The sequence below is a fragment of the Equus quagga genome, chromosome 20 (genome assembly GCF_021613505.1).
Source record: "Equus quagga isolate Etosha38 chromosome 20, UCLA_HA_Equagga_1.0, whole genome shotgun sequence".
NCBI classification, from domain to species: domain Eukaryota; kingdom Metazoa; phylum Chordata; class Mammalia; order Perissodactyla; family Equidae; genus Equus; species Equus quagga.
Genome location: NC_060286.1, coordinates 14,698,574 through 14,717,630, shown reverse-complemented (window position 1 = coordinate 14,717,630; position 19,057 = coordinate 14,698,574). Strand labels below are relative to the sequence as shown.

General features: G+C 48.5%; 1 protein-coding gene across 1 annotated transcript; it reads left to right on the top strand.

Moving 5' to 3' along the window:
• Positions 1 to 12,670: 12,670 nt before the first annotated feature.
• LOC124230831 (coiled-coil domain-containing protein 177) lies at positions 12,671 to 14,779 on the top strand. The gene has a single exon (XM_046647224.1). It carries the CDS (start codon positions 12,671 to 12,673, stop codon positions 14,777 to 14,779), a length of 2,109 nt encoding a protein of 702 aa, XP_046503180.1.
• Positions 14,780 to 19,057: the final 4,278 nt, after the last annotated feature.

Here is a 19,057-nt window from a genome sequence, read left to right as displayed (position 1 = left end):
TACCCAACCCTGGGTAGTAATTACTAATTACTAATTACTAACTAGTAATAATTAATTAGCAATACATTAATCACGTTCTGCCTTGCGACCACTCTTTTATCTTGCTTCCCAACTCTTGCAGCTGATTTAACTCTTTCATTATTTACCTTCTTGAACGTTTGGGTCTTGTTGCACCAACTGGGACGCAGGGCGAGGACCCCGTCTCACCCCTCTCAGTATTCCCAGACTTCCTAGCTAAGCTTGGTGCTTTTTTTCTAAATTTTTTTTTATTGAGGTAACATTGGCTTACAACAGCATATAAGTTTCAGGGTACATCATTATATTTCGATTTCTGTGTAGATTGCATCGTGTTCACCACCCAAAGACTAATTATAATCCATCACCATACACGTGTGCCCAGTCACTCCTTTCCCCCTCCCCCTCCCCACTTCCCCTCTGGTAAACGCCAATCCAATCTCTGTCTCTATGTGTTTGTTTGTTTGTTGTTTTTATCTTCTATTTATGAGTGAGATCATACGGTATTGACTTTCTCTCCCTGACTTATTTCGCTTAGCACAATACCCTCAAGATCCATCCATGTTGTCACAAATGGCAAGATTTCATCTTTTTCTATGGCTGAGTAGTATTCCTTTGTGTATATATACCACATCTTCTTTATCCATTTGTCTCTTGATGGACGCCTACATTGTTTCCAAGTCTTGGCTATTGTGAATAATGCTGCAGTGAACATAGGGGTGCATGTATCTTTACGCATTCGTGTTTTCAAGTTCTTTGGATAAATACCCAGCAGTGGAATAGCTGGATCATATGATAGTTCTATTCTTAATTTTTTGAGGAATCTCCATACTGTTTTCCATAGTGGCAGCACCAGTTTGCATTCTTACCAGCAGTGTATGAGTTCCCTTTTCTCCACATCCTCTCCAACACTTGTTTCCTGTCTTATTAATTATAGCCATTCTGATGGGAGTGAGGTGATATCTCATGGGAGCTTTGATTTGCATTTCCCTAATAATTAGTGATGTTGAACATCTTTTCACATGCCTGTTGGCCATCTGTATATCTTCTTTGTAAAAATGTCTGTTCAGATCTTTTGCCCATTTTTTAATTGGGTTGTTTGGTTTTTTGTTGTTGAGATGTATGAGTTCTTTATATATTTTGGATTTTAACCCCTTATCAGATATATGGTTGGCAAATATTTTTCTCCCAATTGTTAGATTGTCTTTTTGTTTTGTTGATGGTTTCCTTCGCTATGCAGAAGATTTCTAGTTTGCTGTAGTCCCATTTGTTTATTTTTCTATTGTTTCCCTTCCCTAGTCAAACACGGTACATGAAAATATACTGCTAAGATTGATGTCGAAGAGCATACTGCCTATGTTTTTTTCTAGGAGTGTTATGGTTTCAGGTCTTACATTCAAGTATTTAACCCATTTTGAGTCAATTTTTGTGTATGGTGTACGATAATAATCTACTTTCATTCTGTTGCATGTGGCTGTCCAGCGCTTCCCAACACCATTTACTGGAGATTTCCTTTCTCCATTGTATGTTCTTGGCTCCCTTGTTGAAACTTAGCTGTCCATAGACATGTGGGTTTATTTCTGGGCTCTTGATTCTGTTCCATTGATCTGTGTGTCTGTTTTTGTGCCAGTACTGTGCTGTTTTGGTTACTATAGCTTTGTAGTATATTTTGAAATCAGGGAGTGTGATAGCTCCAGCTTTGTTCTATTTGGGGTCTTTTGTTGTTCCAAATAAATTTTAGGATTCTTTGTTCTATTTCTGTCAAAAATGTCATTGGGACTTTGCTGGGGATTGCATTGAATCTGTAGATTGCTTTAGGAAATATGGACATTTTAACTATGCTAATTCTTCCAATCCAAGAACAGGGAATATCTTTCCATTTTTTTTGTGTGTCTTCTTCGATTTCTTTCAAAATGTTTTATAGTTTTCAGTGTACAGGTCTTTCATCTCTTTAGTTCAACTTGTTCCTAGGTATTTTAATCTTTTTGTCGCAATTGTAAATGGGATTGTATTCTTTTTTGTTTTTTCCTGCTTTTTCTCCCCAAATACCCCCCAGCATATAGTTGTGTATTTTAGTTGTGGGTCCTTCTGGTTGTGGCATGTGGGACACCGCCTCAGCATGGCCTGACGAGTGGTGCCATGTCCGTGCCCAGGATCTGAACCAGCGAAACCCTGGGCCACCGAAGCAGAGCACACAAACTTAACCACTCAGCCACGGGGCTGGCCCCAGGGATTGTATTCTTAATTTCTCTTTCTGCTATTGCTTGTTAGTGCATAGAAATGCAACTGATTTTTGTATGTTAATTTTTTGTGGTATCCTGCAACTTTACCATATTCATTTATTATTTCTAAAAGTATTTTGGCAGATTCTTTAGAGTTTTCTATATATAAAATTGTGTCATCTGCAAATAGCAACAGTTTCACTTCTTCCTTTCCAATTTGGATCCCTTTTATTTCTTTTTCTCGCCTGATTTCTCTGGCTAGGACTTCCAATACTATGTTAAATAAGAGTGGTGAAATTGGGCATCCTTGTCTGGTTTCTCTTCTTAGTGGGATGGCTTTCAGTTTTTCTCCATTGAGTATGATATTGGCTGTGGGTTTGTCATATATGGCTTTTATTATGTTGAGGTACTTTCCTTCTACACCCATTTTATTCAGAGTTTTTATCATAAATGGATGTTGGATCTTTTCAAATGTTTTCTCTGCATCTATTGAGATGATCATATGATTTTTATTCCTCATTTGTTAATGTGGCGTATCATGTTGATTGATTTGCAGGTCTTGAATCATCCCTGCATTCCTGGAATAAATCTCACTTGATCATGGTGTATGGTATTTTTTTTTTGCTGAGGAAGATTAGCCCCGAGCTAACATCTGTTGCCACTCTTCCTCTTTTTGTATGTGAGCTGCTACCACAGCATGGCACTGACAGATGAGTGGTGTAGGTCTGCACCCAGGAACTGAACCTGGGCCACTGAAGTGGAGTGCACCAAACTTAATGACGAGACCACTGGGGCTGGCCTTGGTGTACGGTCTTTTCACTGTATTGCTGTATTCAATTTGCTAGTATTTTGTTGAGGATTTTTGCATCGATGTTCATCAGTGATATTGGCCTGTAATTTTCCTTTTTTGTGTTGTCCTTGTCTGGTTTAGGTATCAGGGTAAAGCTGGCTTCGTAGAATGACTTAGGAAGCCTCCCCTCCTCTTCAATTGTCTGGAAGAGTTTGAGAAGGATAGGTGTTAAGTCCTCTTTGAATGTTTTGTAGAATTCACCAGGGAAGCCGTCTGGTCCTGGACTTTTGCATTTTGGGGGGTTTTTGATTACTGTTTCGATCTCCTTCCTGGTGATTGGTCTATTCAGATTCTCTGTTTCTTCTTGACTTAGTTTTGGAAAGTTGTATGAGTCTAAGAATTTATCCATTTCTTCTAGGTTATCCAATTTGTTGGCATATGGCTTTTTGTGGTATTCTCTTATACACTTTTGTATTTCTGAGGTGTCTGTTGTAATTTTTCCTCTTTCATTTCTGACTTTATTTATTTGAGCCTTCTCTCTTTTTTTCCTGGTGAGTCTAGCTAAAGGTTCGTCAATTTTGTTTACCTTTTAAAGAACCAGCTCCTCATTTCATTGATTTTTTTGTTTTCTTTAAGTCTCTATTTCATTTATTTCTCCTCTGATTTTTATTATTTCCATCCTTCTCCTGATTTGGGGCTTTGTTTGTTCTTCTTTTTCCAGTTCCTTTAGGTACACTGTTAGATTGTTTATTTCAGATTTTTCTTGTTTGTTGAGATAGTCCTGTATTGCTATAAACTTCCCTCTTAGAACTGTTTTTGCTGTATCCCGTAAATTTTGACATGATGTTTTTTTCATTTTCATTTGTCACCAGGTGATTTTTTATTTCTCCTTTGATTTTTTGTTGACCCAATAGTTGTTCAGTAGCATTTTGTTTAATCTCCACATATTTGTGGTTTTTCTAATATTCTTCCTGTGGTTGACTTCTAGTTTCACACTGTTGTGGTCAGAAAAGATGTTTGGTATTATTTCAAGCTTAAATTTATTGAGACTTGTTTTGTGGCCTAATATATGATCTATCCTGGAGAATGTTCCATGTACATTTGAAAAGAATGTGCATTCTGCAGCTTTTGGATGGAATGTTCTGTATATATCTACTAAGTCCATCTAGCATAATGTGTCATTTAAGGCCAATGTTTCCCTATTGATCTTCTGTTTGGACGATCTATCCATTGGTGTAAAAGGAGTGTTAAAGTCCCCTACTATTATTGTGTTACTGTCTATTTCTCCTTATATGTCTGCTAATAATTGCTGTATATATTTAGGTGCTCCTATGTTGAGTGCACAGATATTTACAAGTGTTATACCTCTTGTTGGATTATCATTATGTAGTGCCCTTCTTTGTCTCTTGTTACAGTTTTTGTTTTACAGTTATTTTGTCTGATGTAAGTATTGCTACCTCAGCTTTCTTTTCTTTGCCATCTGCATGGACTATCTTTTTCTATCCCTTCTTTCAGTTTGTGAGTGTCCTTAGGTCTGAAGTGTGTCTCTTGTATGCAGCATATATATGGGTCTTGTTTTTTTATCCAATCAGCCACCCTATGTCTTTTGATTGGAGCATTTAGTACATTGACATTTAAAGTAGCTATTGACAAGTATGTACTTATTGCCATTTTGTTACTTTTTTTCTGGGTGTCTTAGCAGTTATTCTCTGTTCCTTTCTTCTTCTCTTTCTCTCTTCCCTTGTGGTTTGATGGCTTTGTTTAGTATGATGTTTGGGTTCCTTTCTCTTAATTTTTTGTGTATTTATTATAGATTTCTGGTTTGTGATTACCATGAGGTTCGTATATAATAACCTATGTATAATAAGCTTGGTGCTTTTTTTTTTTTTTTTGCTGAGGAAGATTCACTCTGAGCTAACATCCATTGCCAATCTTCCTCTTTTTCACTTTTTTATGTGAGCTGCCACCACAGCATGGCCACTAACAGATGGGTAGGGTAGCTCTGTGCCCGGGAACTGAATCTGGGCTGCTGAAGCAAAGCACACCAAACTTAACGACTAGGCCACTGGGGCTGGCCAGTGGTGCACTTTGTGTGTGTCTGTATGTGTGAGGAAGATTGGCCCTAAGCTAACACCTGTTGCCAATCTCCCTCTTTTTGCTTGAAGAAGATTGTCACTGAGCTAACATCTGTGCCAGTCTTCCTCTATTTTATGTGGGGTGCCACCCCAGTGTGGCTTGATGAGTGGTGCTAGGTCCATGCCCAGGATCCAAACCTGTGAACACCAGGCCATTGAAGTGGAGCACGCAAACTCAACCACTATGCCACCAGGCCAGCCATCCCATAATGCTTTTTAACAATACGTTTTCAATGCATTTTTTGTTGTTCTTGTGTGATTGATTGACACATTTGGATGGGTATAAAGAAGGCTGATTCCTGATTCCCAAGAGAAACATGCAAAAAAGGGCCACCGTCTCCAGGAACAGACTATGACTCATCTCGGAATCTCCAAATACAGACATCAGGATGACTGGTCTAAGACATTATGGAGGGCAGTGGTGCACAACGTTTAAAGTTAGCTTTGTCCATTAAATAAAAAAATAAATAAAAAATAAAATAATAAAAAATATATGTACCAAAATAAATAAATAAATAAATAAATAAAGGAACATGTAAGAGTGTGTGTGTGTGTGTGTGTGTTGACAGACAGAGGGAGAAGAGGCCTGTAGGGAACAGGAGCTGTAACTTTAGAGTGGCCCCTTTGAAAATGAAAGGGCCCTAAAGCACCGAGCAGGCAGGTGACTTGATGCCAGAGGCAGATAAGCCAGCAAGAGAGGCAGAGAAACTGGAAACAAGCCCGCTCCTGAGCAACAGCCCACTCTCTCAAGAAGACCCATAAACACTTCAAAGACAAAGTGTTCACAGGGCGGCACCCCCAATGCAAGGTCATGCTCAGAAAGAAGGACGCTTCTCCAGTATCATACAAAAGGGCAGTGGATGGAATGAGGTAGTGGCCCTCCTAGAAGCGAGAGAAAATTTCATCAGATTAGCTGTAAGATTGCCTCTAGATGTCCTCGCTGACGCGCCTCCACGATTTAGGACAGGTTGATCTCTCCTGTCCCACAGGAGAGTTCTCAAACACGAGCATTACCTGCTTAAGATGTTTAACTCTGAAGATTCATCAAAGGGGTTTCATGGCTCAAAAATTTTGACAAGGCCAGTTTCATGGTACATACGGTGGGCAAAGTAGCACTAATTAGACCCCCTTCCCTCTTGTTGATGCATTCAGCAGGAGGGCTGACTGTATGCCAGGCCCTCAGCAGTTGTGAGCAGAAACAGACACGGACCTGTCCTCTCACAGCCTACAAGTCCCTTCCACCTACAGCCAAGCTGTAGCCAAGCTGGTGGCCTTTGGGGGATTATTTTTCTACAGGTGACTTTTTTTCCTTCCTCTTTTCTGTGTATTCTAATTTCCCACTCTGATGAACATGTATTATTTGAAATAATATGAAATATTATGACTGTGAATGACGAATATGAAATAGTATGAAATAAAACACCTTATTTTTAACAAATGTTACCTTTTACCTGCTAGTTCATGTCTTAAATTTCTTCTTAAGGCTTTAGTCTCAATAATTGAGAAGGGTTACACTTTACACACTGTATCATTTCGGATCTAATCAGGAGACAGAAACCATGCAGTAATTTAAACAGAGGGTATTAAACTATGAAAGGAGAGTAAATGTAAAGATATAAAGAGAACTCTCGAGGGTTCCCTAAGGCTGAGGGAGAGTAATCAAGGGAGGACAACTGGGAAGGGGGTGCCCCCTCCTCAAGGCTGGGGTTCAGACCTCATTGGAGAAGGCGTGATGGCAGCCCACTGGGTGGGTGGCAGAGAAGATTGGGGCAGAGCTGCTCCACAACTGCCAGGCCAGCAGGAAAGAATCTTCAAGGGAACAGGTGAACTGAGGCTGGTGAGAGGGAGTCAGAGTGCCCTTGCTGGCACAAGGCTGAGAGCACACATGTGGTGTCCATCTCAGGAAGGTGTGGGAAGGTGCCCATCAGGCCTGAGCCAAGGCTGCAAGATCCTCAAGGGAGCAGAGAGCCACAGGATGTTCCCAGATGCCTGCACCCTTCATTAAGCATCAGGAAAAAGAAAAAGCAAAAACACAGCACAGGAACCAGGAAGAGTGGCCCCTTTCTCTGGCAACGTCCCTCCAGCTCCCCCTACTGGCAAACCTTAACATTGTGCTCGCTGTCAAGTAGAAAATGCTTGCAGTCTCTTATCCTAGAGCAAGTACTAAAGGGTGAATTTGGAGGTGCAAGGCAATAAACTGATAAGTAGCACAAACTGTCATCAGTCATGAGAACAGGGGCTGAGAAGCTTTTTTCGTAAAGAGCACGATAGTAAGTATTTTAAGCTTTGTGAGTCACACAATATCAGTCAAAATGATTCAATTCTGCTGTTGTTGCACAAAAAGCAGGATAGACAATATGTAAACACATAAGCATGGGCGTGTTCCAGTAAAACAGCATTTGCAAAAACAGCCAGTGGATTTGGCCCACAGACCATAGTTTGCCAACTCTTGATTTAGAACTTTAACGTGAATAATCTCTGTTCTCTGAAGAGGATTACATTGAGAAGAAGGGAGTGAGCATGAGTGTGCAGAGCTGAGGTGGGAGATGGGGCAAGAAGAAGGAATCCAAATGGAGACAATAGTGTCTACATGGTGTTTTTTTCCAAATTAAGTGAGTGCTTCAGACTGAATGTCCCCCCACAAATTCATATGTTGAAACCCTGACTCCCAATGTGATGGTGTTTGGTGAAGAGGCCTTTGGGAGGTGATTAGGTCATGAGGATGGAGCCCTCGTGATGGGATTAGTGTCCTCAGAAGAAGAGACAGGAGAGATTGCTCTCAGCCACGTGAGGATACAAGAAGATGGCCGTCTGCAAACCAGGAAGGGGGTCCTCACCAGACACCAGACCTGCCAGCACCTTGCTCTTGGACTTCCCAGGCTCCAGAACTGTGAGAAATAAATACTTTTGTTTAAGCCTCCCATTCTATGGTAATTCATTATAGCGGCCCAAACTGACTAAGACAGTGAGCCATTATATTAAAGGATCTAGGGGCCGGCCCAGTGGTGCAGTTGTTAAGTTTACATGTTCCGCTTCTCGGTGGCCTGGGGTTCACCGGTTCAGGTCCCGGGTGAGGACGTGGCACTGCTTGTCAAAAGCCATGCTGTGGTAGGCGTCCCACATATAAAGTACAGGAAGATGGGCACGGATGTTAGCTAAGGGCCAGTCTTCCTCAGCAAAAAGAGGAGGATTGGGAATAGTTAGCTCAGGGCTAATCTTCCTCAAAAAATAAAAAAAGGATCTAACAGGGTATTTAATAAATTATTATTATCTCTAAGGGTCTGTACAAGGCAAAGTAACCATCCATACTGTGCCTTCTTCTTTTGAGGAAGTTGAGGCTCAGAGGGGCTAAGAAATTTGCCTCAAATGACACAGCCTGGCTGAGCTGGAGTTGGAACGATTAGTCTGTCTGACTCTTAGGCCCACATTCCTCACCACATGTCCACTACCCCACTCCAAAGGGGCGGGTTGGTGTTCCCAAACTGGGTGCTTTCTTGACTGGGCACAACAGTAACATTGGGTTTAACACCCTTGATCTTTGGCAAGCTGAGACTCCCAACCTGAGGAAATCAGCACTTAACCTGTGACACTCATCTCTTGAAATGTCCAAAGCACTTACAGATGAGAGTTGGGACAAGGGCACTCCATTGATTGCCAAGTCAGTTCTGCTGGACTGGCTGGCTAGTCAGTTTCCTATTTCAGGGCCCCTCCCATGCCCTCTCCTTCCACAACCTTTCCAGATAAAGAATCATTCCTTAATCAAGGGTGGAACATTTGTTGGGCTTCTCCTTAAAAACTTGCAGAAACTACAATGTTTCATTACTGATTCTGACCACGCCTATAAGCTGAGGTTTATCAAAATGAATGGGAAGTGTTTTCTCACTGCTTATTGACAATGCACTGGTCTAGGTACTTTGCATATAGTCTTTCCAGATCTGACCACAACCCTGGAAGGTAGCTGTTATTCTCCCTATTTAAGACAAAGGTGACATTTACATAGCAGATACTATTAATCTCTGAGGTAGGCAATTTAATGGGGTTCTATGTAAAGAGGAGAAAACCAAGGTTTGGAGAGGTTGGCCTGTCTACTCCACTTATCTCCATCTGAATCCACATCTCTCCAGATGCCAAACTCCAAGCTCCAGATTCCAGTGTGGTGTGGAAATCCAATGCATGGGATGCACTTCAGGATCAGACAGAGCCAGCCCCGCTTCTCACTAGCCATCTGACCAATTGCTCCTTTTCTCTATTGACAGCAATGCTCCACGGCACTTCTACATGTCTTGTAAAGGCTTTTATTCTGGACAGTTTTTCAAGGAACATCCTTGGAAGATAATCTCCCTCCAGGTCAGAGGGAAGATTTGTTTTTTGTTCAGGATAATAAAGACAATGCCACCCTCTGGGGCAAAGGTTGAGCAGGTTTCCTAGCAGCCCCTTTTATAAGATTAGGGTTCACTAAGTTCGGGGTTGCTCAGTTGTGACACAAACCCCTTATATGTGCAGTATCTACCTGGGCTCACCTCTCCATTGCCCTGCAGGACGTGAGGAGGAAGAGGAGCCCACAAAAACGTGAACCTCATGCTGCCTGCTGCAACAAGAGTAACAAAGTCCTTTATTTCTAGCCCAGGAGTCTCGTGTCTTCTGCCAGCATCTGTGAAACTGTGGCAGACTAACCTGTTAGCATGTATGTAGGATAAAACCTCAAACCCTTCACAGTCTTCAACACTCATCCAAATGTCAAATGAGTCAGCAACTCTCACATTTCTCACTCCTATCGCACCTCAGCCTCCTGCGGTTTGGCATCTGGCTGATGTCACCAAAGACCCTCTCACTGCATTTCAGTGGGTATTTGATTTGATATTATTGATGTGGAAGCACAGCTGCTGTGTATCAGGAGGTCGTTTTTTCCCCCAAACATTTATTTGAATTATGAAATGATAGATTTGGAAAAGATTATAAAACAAATAAAACAAGAATCACTTAAAGAAAAAGAAGGTGAAATCTTTCTGGACCTCTGTGGCCACACAGTGGGGGCATACCCTCCTTCTGAAGTGCTCTACCGTTAGCTTCCAGAAGACCACGCTTTCCTGCCTGTCCTTATTGGTCCCCTTCATGGACTCCTTATCCCTTAGCAACCCCATCACTGCCCTGCCTGCCCAGCTCATGGCTCCACCTGCCCTCCCTGGGTGATTTCACTCACACCGTTGGTTTTAGGAAGCTTGCCTATGGTGATGATGCCCTAAACTCCAGCTCCAGTTCCAACTTCTAACTTTACCAGCCACCTGCTGAGCAGCTCCACCTCAAACTCAGGTGGTCCAAAAAGGAGCCCATCCTTCCCTGGCCCTCCACACTGCCTAATCCTCCCTCTTGGATCCACACGCTCAGTTTGTGGTACACCCAGCCACCTCACTGCTCCAGGAAGTCATCCTTCACCTTTCCCTGTCCCTCACACCCCAGAGCCAAGCCATCTCTCAGTATTGCTTCTTTTACTCCCCACTTCAGGAATCTGTACACCCCTACCTACCACCAGGTCCCCTCTTCCTACTGTTATTCCCTCTCAGGTCCGAGTCCTTTCTGCCTTGGGTAACTGCAGTGTCCAGCTAACTCAGCTTCCTGCCTCCTCTTGGCCACCCTAAAGCCCTCACCCCATTGTTGCCAGAGTTAGAGTCCTAAAATACAAACCAAATCACATCATTTCCCTGTTTTGAGCCTTTCACTTGCTCTTCAGTCCGTATCTGACAATCTCAAGGTCATTAACAACATTGTTCACCATGCTCTCTAATATTATGTCTCTCCACCCTCCCACAACCTCCCTCAAGTACTTCTCCCATCTGTCTGCTGTGCCCACTACCACTCAAGAGGGAAAAAAGGCGGGGAGGCGGTGTCTCAAAATAACACTCATTGAATGGCACTCACTGGCTTTAATTTGTGTTATCTGGAACCAGGAAGTCCTAACATGTTGCATTACACACTAGTCACACATCTTCTGCCTGCCTCAAACCCATCTAAATGTTCTTAGTTTTTCCTCAAAAATAAAATCATAGTTTGGATCAGGAGCCATATTTTTACCCAATTATTCACTGTCAAATTTATTTGCTTCTCTGGGTCCCCTTGAGAAACAAGCCAACTTATTCCTTCATTCAACCCAGTTAAAGTCCTGAAAGAATAGGTGAATATACATTTTTTTTTTTTTTTTTTGAGCTCGTCGCTAAGTAAACTAGCTAACACCCTTGAGCGTCCACCAGGAGGCGCCCGGGGCGTCGAAAGACCTGCGGTGGAGAGGCGGCGATGGATGCAGCAGCGATGGAACCCGGCATCCTTTTTTAAGAATCAGCGTGAGGGAAGGGAGCAGAGCTGCGTTATTTTAGGGAGACCTTGTCGCACTCCCCCTCTCGCGTGTAGGTAGCGTCTAGGGTGTGTGCGGGCCCCATGGAGAGACGCTGGCGGTGGCTGCGGTGGCAGCTGGGGCTCCTATCGCAGCTGCAGCCGGCAGTAACCCGACCCCGCCAGCGCAGGGACTGAAGAGGCGCAAGAGACAGCGGCGAGCTGCGAACAAAAGCCCTCGGCGCGGAGCCCGAGCCTGGGACCCGCGGTAAGTGAACTGCCCAGGGGACCCGGGAGCTCCCGGGCTAGCTGAGCCCTAGAAGCCCCCCTCGCTGGAATACGGTGGGGGGACTCGGAGGGCATCTGCGGGCAGGTGTCCGAGTCTAGACTGGGGTGGTTGGTGCCTTTAGCACATTCAGACTTGGAGGGGATCGGGTGAATCTGGGAGGACACAGGCGCCTTCTCTGTCCCAGCAAACACCCAGTGGGGGGCAGGGGGAAAGGCGGGCACAGCTCCTAGCAAGCCCTGCCCAAGAGGCAGGAGCAAGAATCGATCACCCCTCCCCGAGAGGTCTTTTGGGATTAAGGCATTTCTCTCAGCCTTTCCATTGCCCGTGGCCCCCGCGCCTGGGGCTCCTTTAGCAGGGAGAAATCAACGACAAACTTCTTCCCTAGGCGAATGGGGTCCCTGCAGCAATGCACTTTGGGGATGAAGAGGCCTCTTCCTTTTTTGTTCCTGCAAAGCTGCATCCCCGGTCGCCCGCCTAAGCTACAAACAAATACGCTAATCCTCCCGGGAATCCTCCAGCGCCTCCCTGGTCGGCTACTGCCTGCACCTCGATCTTTTCATCTTACTCCAGCGGGCAGGAGATGCATCTAGCGGGACAGGCGCCAGGGCAGCTGGCCGCAGGCCTCCACCCCGCACTCCGGGGCTCGGGGAGATTGAGGCTGCTCTCTGTGCACCAGTCTCCCCCCCCCCCCCCCCCCCCCCCCCCCCCCCCCCGGGTTTTCAGGGCATCGGTATTAAGATTTACGTTCCACCGGGCCTCTGAGCCTAATCCCAAAGCGGATTAAGTTGGGAGGGGGGTGAATATGAATGGGGAGAGGGCAACTGTTCTGAAATGTATTCTTCGATGTCTCTCCCTGGTCATCCGCAGAGACTCCACAAAAGGACAGGGCCCAGCCATGGTGGACCCCGTACCTGAAGAGGAGAAGGCGGGAGCTGAGCCCGGAGGCTCGGGTGGGGACGGAGCCGGCGCGTCTGTGCCCCCTGACGCCCAGGGCGCCCAGCAGCCTGCGGCCTCTTCGGCCTCGGCCTCGGCCTCGGCCTCTGCGGCGGTGCCCCGCAAGGGTGAAGTCCCGTGCGCAGCAGAAGGCGGGCGGCGGGAGCAGTCCCCGCTGCTACACCTCGATCTCTTCAACTTCGACTGTCCGGAGGCCGAGGGCAGTCGCTACGTGCTGACCAGCCCCCGCTCGCTAGAGGCCTGCGCCCGCTGCGCGGTCAAGCCGGTGGAGCTGCTGCCACGGGCCCTGGCAGACCTGGTGCGCGAGGCCCCCGGCCGCTCCATGCGAGTGGCCACGGGCCTGTACGAGGCCTACGAGGCGGAGCGGCGCGCCAAGCTGCAGCAGTGCCGGGCCGAGCGCGACCGCATCGTGCGCGAGGAGAAGCGGCGCCTCTTCACGCCGCTGGGCCCCACGGCCGCCGCGGCCCCGGCCCCCAGCGCGGGCAGCAGCAGCAGCTGCAGCAGCGCCAGTCTGCCGGCCTCGCCCGCGCCGCGTGCCGCCCGCAAGGCCTCCTCCAGTCCTTCTCCGGCCCGGACCCAACCTCCGCCCGCGGCTTCACGGGCGGGTAGGAAGAGCCATTCGCTAGACTCGCTGTCCCGCCGGCGCGAGGGCGCCCTCAGCTCCGAGTCCGGCGCGTCATCTTCGTCCTACAGTGGGGAGAGCCTGCGGGAGCTACGCTGGCCGCCGCGGGCCCCGGCCAGGAACAGCTGCCCGGCGGGGTCCGCGTCCTCCGCCCTCAACCCTCTGGGCCGCCCGTCCGCCCTGGCCCTGGTTCCGCTCACCGGCCGCAGCTTCAGCCTCGGAGACCTGAGCCACTCGCCGCAGACGGCTCAGCACGTGGAGCGCATCGTGCGCCAAGTACGCGCCGAGCGGGGCCTGCGCGGGGTGCCCGAGCGCGACCGCAAGATCGCGGCACTGATGCTGGCGCGGCACCAGGAGGAGCGCCTGTTGCTGGAGCAGCGCGCCGCAGCCCACGGCCAGTGGGAGCAGCAGCGTGTGCGCGCCGAACAGAGGCGGGAGCGCGAGGAGCGCGAGAAGCAGCGCGCCCTGGAGCAGGGCCGCCGGGCCTGGGCCGCGCAGGTGGAGGAGCGGCGCGGCCGCCGGGGCCGCGAGGAGCGAGAGGCGGCGCGGCGGCGGCAGCGGCAGTGCGAGCGCAGCGAGGAGCGGCGGCGGGAGCTGGCTGAGCGCCAGGGCCTGCTGCGGCGCGAGCGGGCGGAGCGCGCGGCCCGGGAGGACCGGCTGCGTAAGCTGCAGCAGGAGCAGAACCTGAAGCAGCGGGAGGAGGGCCTGCAGGAAGGGCGGGAGCGCGCGGAGCAGGTCCGCAGGGAGCGCGCCCAGCGCGCAGCCCGCGCCAAGCAGCGGCAGGAGGGCCAGCTACAGCGGGAGAAGCGGGAGCTGAGCCGGGCCGAGCGGGCTCGCCACGAGGCGCTGCTGCAAGGCCGGGCCCGGCAGGAGCACGAGGAGCGAGAGGGCCTGCGGAGCTCCCTGGAGGCCAGTTTGGGCCGCGCGCAGGAGAACTACGAGCAGTTGGTGGAGCAGCGCACCCGGGAGCTGCGGGAGCGGGCCCGGCGGGAGGAGCTGCAGGGCCGGCGGGCCAAGGAGGCTGCCGAGCGCAAAGAGCGGGAGCATCAGGCACACCTGGAGGCGCTAGCCCGGGCAGGGGAGCGGCGGCTGCAGCACGCGGCGCAGGCGGCCGAGGAGGCGGTGCAGCAGAAGGCACGGCGCGTGGGCCAGAGCCGGTTGGAGAAGGAGCGGACCCAGCGTGCCAACAAGGAGAAGGTGGAGAGGGACGAAGACTGCCGCCGGCAGGAGCTGCTCCAAGCCATCGGGCGCAAGCTGGAGCGCAGCGAGCAGCTGTCGCGGGAGCGACGTAGCGCGCTGGAGAGCGCACGCTCCACAGCCCGGGCCTCCTTCCACGTGCGCGAGAAGGTGCGAGAGGAGACCAACACGCGCTCCTTTGACCGCATGGTACGCGAGGCCCAGCTGCAGGCCAGCCTGGACCGCAAATGACCGCAGCCCTGCGCTGGCCAGACAGCCGCGCTCAGCCCGGGCGCCTCCCTTGACTACTTTGCCCAGACTGTGGGAGTCCCCCGGCCCAGCACCGTGGCCCGCCAGGCTTCTAACCAATGAGGCGTTGAAAGGATGGATGTGCCAGACCTGTCAGTCCGCCGCCTTTGTTTTTAAAAACTTACTTTGTAGAAGACGTAGCACAATCTGACCACATCCCCCCTTGGTGGCTCTCGCACTGGCCCTTACCAAGCTCCCCTCTGTGTCTTTTGGGTTGGAATAGAAAAGAGCTGGGAGAAAGGGGCTGGGTCGGGAGTGGGGGGAGGGCCCCCGGAGGCTAGAGAGTGCAGAGGTGATTGTCCCCTTCTGCAGCGGTCACCCCAGTCGCCTTTCCCACCTTGGTGTCTCTGACTGTGGTCACTGCAGCTAAGGAGGCATATCCCCGGCTTACCTCGGGCTCTTAAAGCAGGGCAAGTTGCACAAGGCTTGGAGGGCTTGCAGAAAAGTACAACCCTCCCAAGGTGTTAGGCCACAAGTGACCCGAAAAGCTGTTGATCTTTGTGCGGTTGACTTTTAGTCTGCCACGTGAACAAATTCTTGTCTTAGTTCTGGTAGTTTTTCGTTCGTTCCTAGGTGTTCTAGTTAGACAATCATACGCAAATACTGATCAATTTGTATTTTTTTCTCCCTCCTTATTCTCCCATGTGACCCAAGAAACCGGTGGATTTGGTGGTGCTGTTTAGCTTTAGTGAAAGGCCCCAGCCCGGGGGAAGGTGGGTCCCTGAGGCAGCAGTGTTCCACCGGGTCACACTTTCTTACAGGGTAGTTTCAGGGGCAGTGGTGTCTGACACCCACCTTCCGGTGTGGAGCCCACTCCTCGCAGGCAGCAGCCATGCCTTAAGAAGCAGAGCTACCTGATGTGCCTGCCCGGGCCAAGCCTGCCTAGTTCTCCACCCTGGACGCCGTCCTGAGGGTGGGCCCCAGAGAGTTTGGAGTGCAGGATTCCCTCTGTGAAGGAATCGTCACCACCGCTCCCGGGGCCATTTCCTGTGGTGGCTCAAGAGCTGGAATGGCCTCTTTGCTGTTGAGAGTTGTGCTCGTTATTGTTGGTAGTGTGGCTTCTCCTCCTCCCCTCCCCCATGTGACGAAAAAGGGAGTCTCCCCCTTAAATGCCTGGTTCCCTCTCACCGATGACTGAAAGGATTTAATTGGTCTCTCCATGCCTCACCTTCCCCATTAGCCAGATGGAGCCATCAGTACTCTTCTGGTACCTTGAGGTCTCCTGGATCCAAAGCACCACCTCAGTATTATTTGCTGGTCTTCTTTGTGCCTTTCTTGACCTGGAGTTGGGAGGCAGGAGGGCTGCTGTTGGCCTAGGCTATTTCTGGGAATAAGGATTCTTAGCATTGGAAGTGTCGGTGCTTCATGAACAGATGGTCATTTAGCCTCTAGGGGAAAAGACTTACAAGGCCAGGTCACTCCCTGGTCCCAAAAGTCCTGTTCGGTTGTCTTCAGGCAACTTTAGCCCTTAGAGTGCTCCCCTTCCGTGAAGCCAAAATCAGCCCCCAGCCATATCCACCCAGTGACTCTGCCTTCAGCAAGGAAGGTGGAAGTAAGACATTACTTTTTACATTAAACCAGGATCAGGAAATAAAGGTTACCAAAAAAAAAAGAGAATCAGGGTAGACAACTACTATACGAGACGTATTTCATGTATATTCTGCTGGGCAGAATTGTTCCTAAAATGTTTGGTAATACACACACATCCACTCCATCAGCACCCCTGCTCCCCAATCACATGCCAGCAGGTACAAGCGTGTAGAAGGAAACAGTGCTTAGGTGTCACACTGCAGAGGTTGCAAAACCGGGAAGGAGCTGTGCCAGGGTTTGTTTCTTGAATGGGTGAATTTTTCCCTGGTCAGTAACCAGTTTGTCAGTGATCTGTAGTAATTGTCATTGTCTGTGAGTCAGGGGCATTTCACTGAAAAGTTAATGTGGTCCTGGTTCTTATCTTGTGGTTCCTGATTTGCTACAGGGCTTTTGAAGCCTGAATAGAAAGTTCTGCTTAAAACTACTGACCTCCAAAGTATATGCATTCATTTGAGAGGGACACAATCTGGCGTTTTGGATAAGGTGCTGTAGGTACATAGGTGACCTTCCCTGGTTCTCTGTTCGGTTTGTTTTCTGACTTCCTGAGTGAGTTTGGGTAGATCACCTCTCTGGACCTTGGTTTCGCCCCCCGTAGAAAGGCGATCGTGGTCTCCGCCCTCCCTCTCACACCAACACTGTGAGGATGAGTCAGAATCAAAGTGGTGCTCCCAGTTCCCTGACTTTGGAACTGCCGGTGCAATCGGTATAAACAGAAAGGACCCTGTGACTGTACTGTCTAGAGAGTGTAACGTACTGTCGTGACCTAGCGCAGAAAGGAATGGCCTTGAAAAGCACATTGCAGATCATAGGGTCAGATGTGATGCTAAGATTCAAGTCTGAACATCACCAAATTAGAGGTTTGTGCTTAGAGAACAGCACTATGTAAAGTAAAAAACTTTTGGATTCTTTAAAAAATCCATATAGCTAAGTGGAATTGAAACAAAAACAGAAGCGAAACCTGGTAAAGACTGGTTCCTCCAAATTTCAGATCATCCTCTAGAATATAGACCCATCTCTAAGTTCTAGGATAATTGGTCATGTTGCTTTTTGAGGAGGAGCAATTTCTAGAATCCTTTGTTGGCCCTTTTATTTATATTCTTCTCTTTGAAGTGATGCCAGAGAGGAAAAGTGTTTCTTATTCCGAAATGCAGCAAGAGAAAATTAGAGGGGTGGGGGCAGTGGGGATGACAGATGGAGAAAGCCTTGCTTCTCCTGATGTGAACATTCTCACAAGTACCTGGAATCTGCGCACCAGGCTGGAAGTTTTCTTACCGTCCAGGAGATTGCAGTCTTGAAATGGCCACAGGCATTCACGTTTGCCCTCTGGGAACCTGCTCTTGCTCAGAGAAGGGAGAAGGTGAAGTGGGGTGAGGAGGCATGGGAAGCGTTGGAAGAACTTTAGTTTGATTCATTACCAAGGAAACAAGCAGAACAAAACCGTTTCAGGGGGAATCGTCGGTGAAGCTAGCCCCGTGTCCTGCTCAGGCCATGACCAATGCCTACAGCACACCTGAACTGGAAGATGGAAGTTTCCTTTTGGAAGCACACAAACTGAGTCTTCAGTGGGAGCAGTAAGCAGGATTCGCCAAAGGTGAAGAGTCCGTGAGGTCGTGAAGGCGTATGTGAATGCAGTTTGTGTTCGGGCCATTCTGTGAAGCTCACCTCTTATCGTTCCTTCTCCTTCAAAAAGTCCATGGAAACAGAGGGGTGACCGACTCTACATAAGGGGCTCTATCTTTTTTACCATTGAATCCTCTGTAGTCCATGATTTAGCCCCTGCCATATGGTAAGCACATGAATACTGAATGGAGAAAGGGATCGACGACGGATGGATGATGGACAAATGAATGGTAACCAGAGGGAATCTGTATAGAATAGATCGGGTGGGCAGGCCTTGATTCATTTGACAAATTTGTATTGAGTGTCTGCTCTGTACCAGGCACTGCTCTTGGTCCTGGGAAGACGGAGTCTCTCTGATCATTGACCCTGGGGACCAGTTATGCTGCAATGTCATGAGCAGATGCCTTTATTTCCCCACTGGGCTTAACTACCTTCCCACGCTGGTTTCCATGCACATGCAGACCTGATGGTCCTTCAAGCACAAACTTCAAGACTTTTCAGGTTCCTGGGCACACGCCATCCTCCAACCAACCATCATTTAGTCATGTTGTTCTCTTTCCCTTGGAGGAGGCTTGACTAATCAGGTCAAACTCATAAGGTCATGTACTTAATCAGCTTTAAATTACAGTAAAAAGAGAGAGAGAGATTAATTACCTCCAAGGGCATTATTTGTCCTGCCTTTAATGGATGCAGTGTCAATAATGATTGTTGACCTAGAGAACTGAGCCTCAGGCTGTGCAGAGTCCCAGATCACCAAAACAGGGTACCCACTCCATCATTTGACTGTTCTTGCTGAGACAAGAAACTCATTTCTGAAGCATTCCCAGTTTTAAAGCCCCAACAAAAAGAGATTTGTGATCGATCCTAACTCGATGAGAAAGTTTAGTGAATCAGAATATCCCACTTCTTAAGACATCCAGGTGGTGGAGGTCACCCACAGGTGGCTATGTGGACTTGCCTTTTCTCCACCGTATGACTCCATCTCCACCCTGCACATCCCAGAGAGACGTT

Bases quoted from the DNA above. Each gene is read 5' to 3' on its own strand.
- LOC124230831 (XM_046647224.1), top strand. From the start codon at position 12,671: ATGGTGGACCCCGTACCTGAAGAGGAGAAGGCGGGAGCTGAGCCCGGA.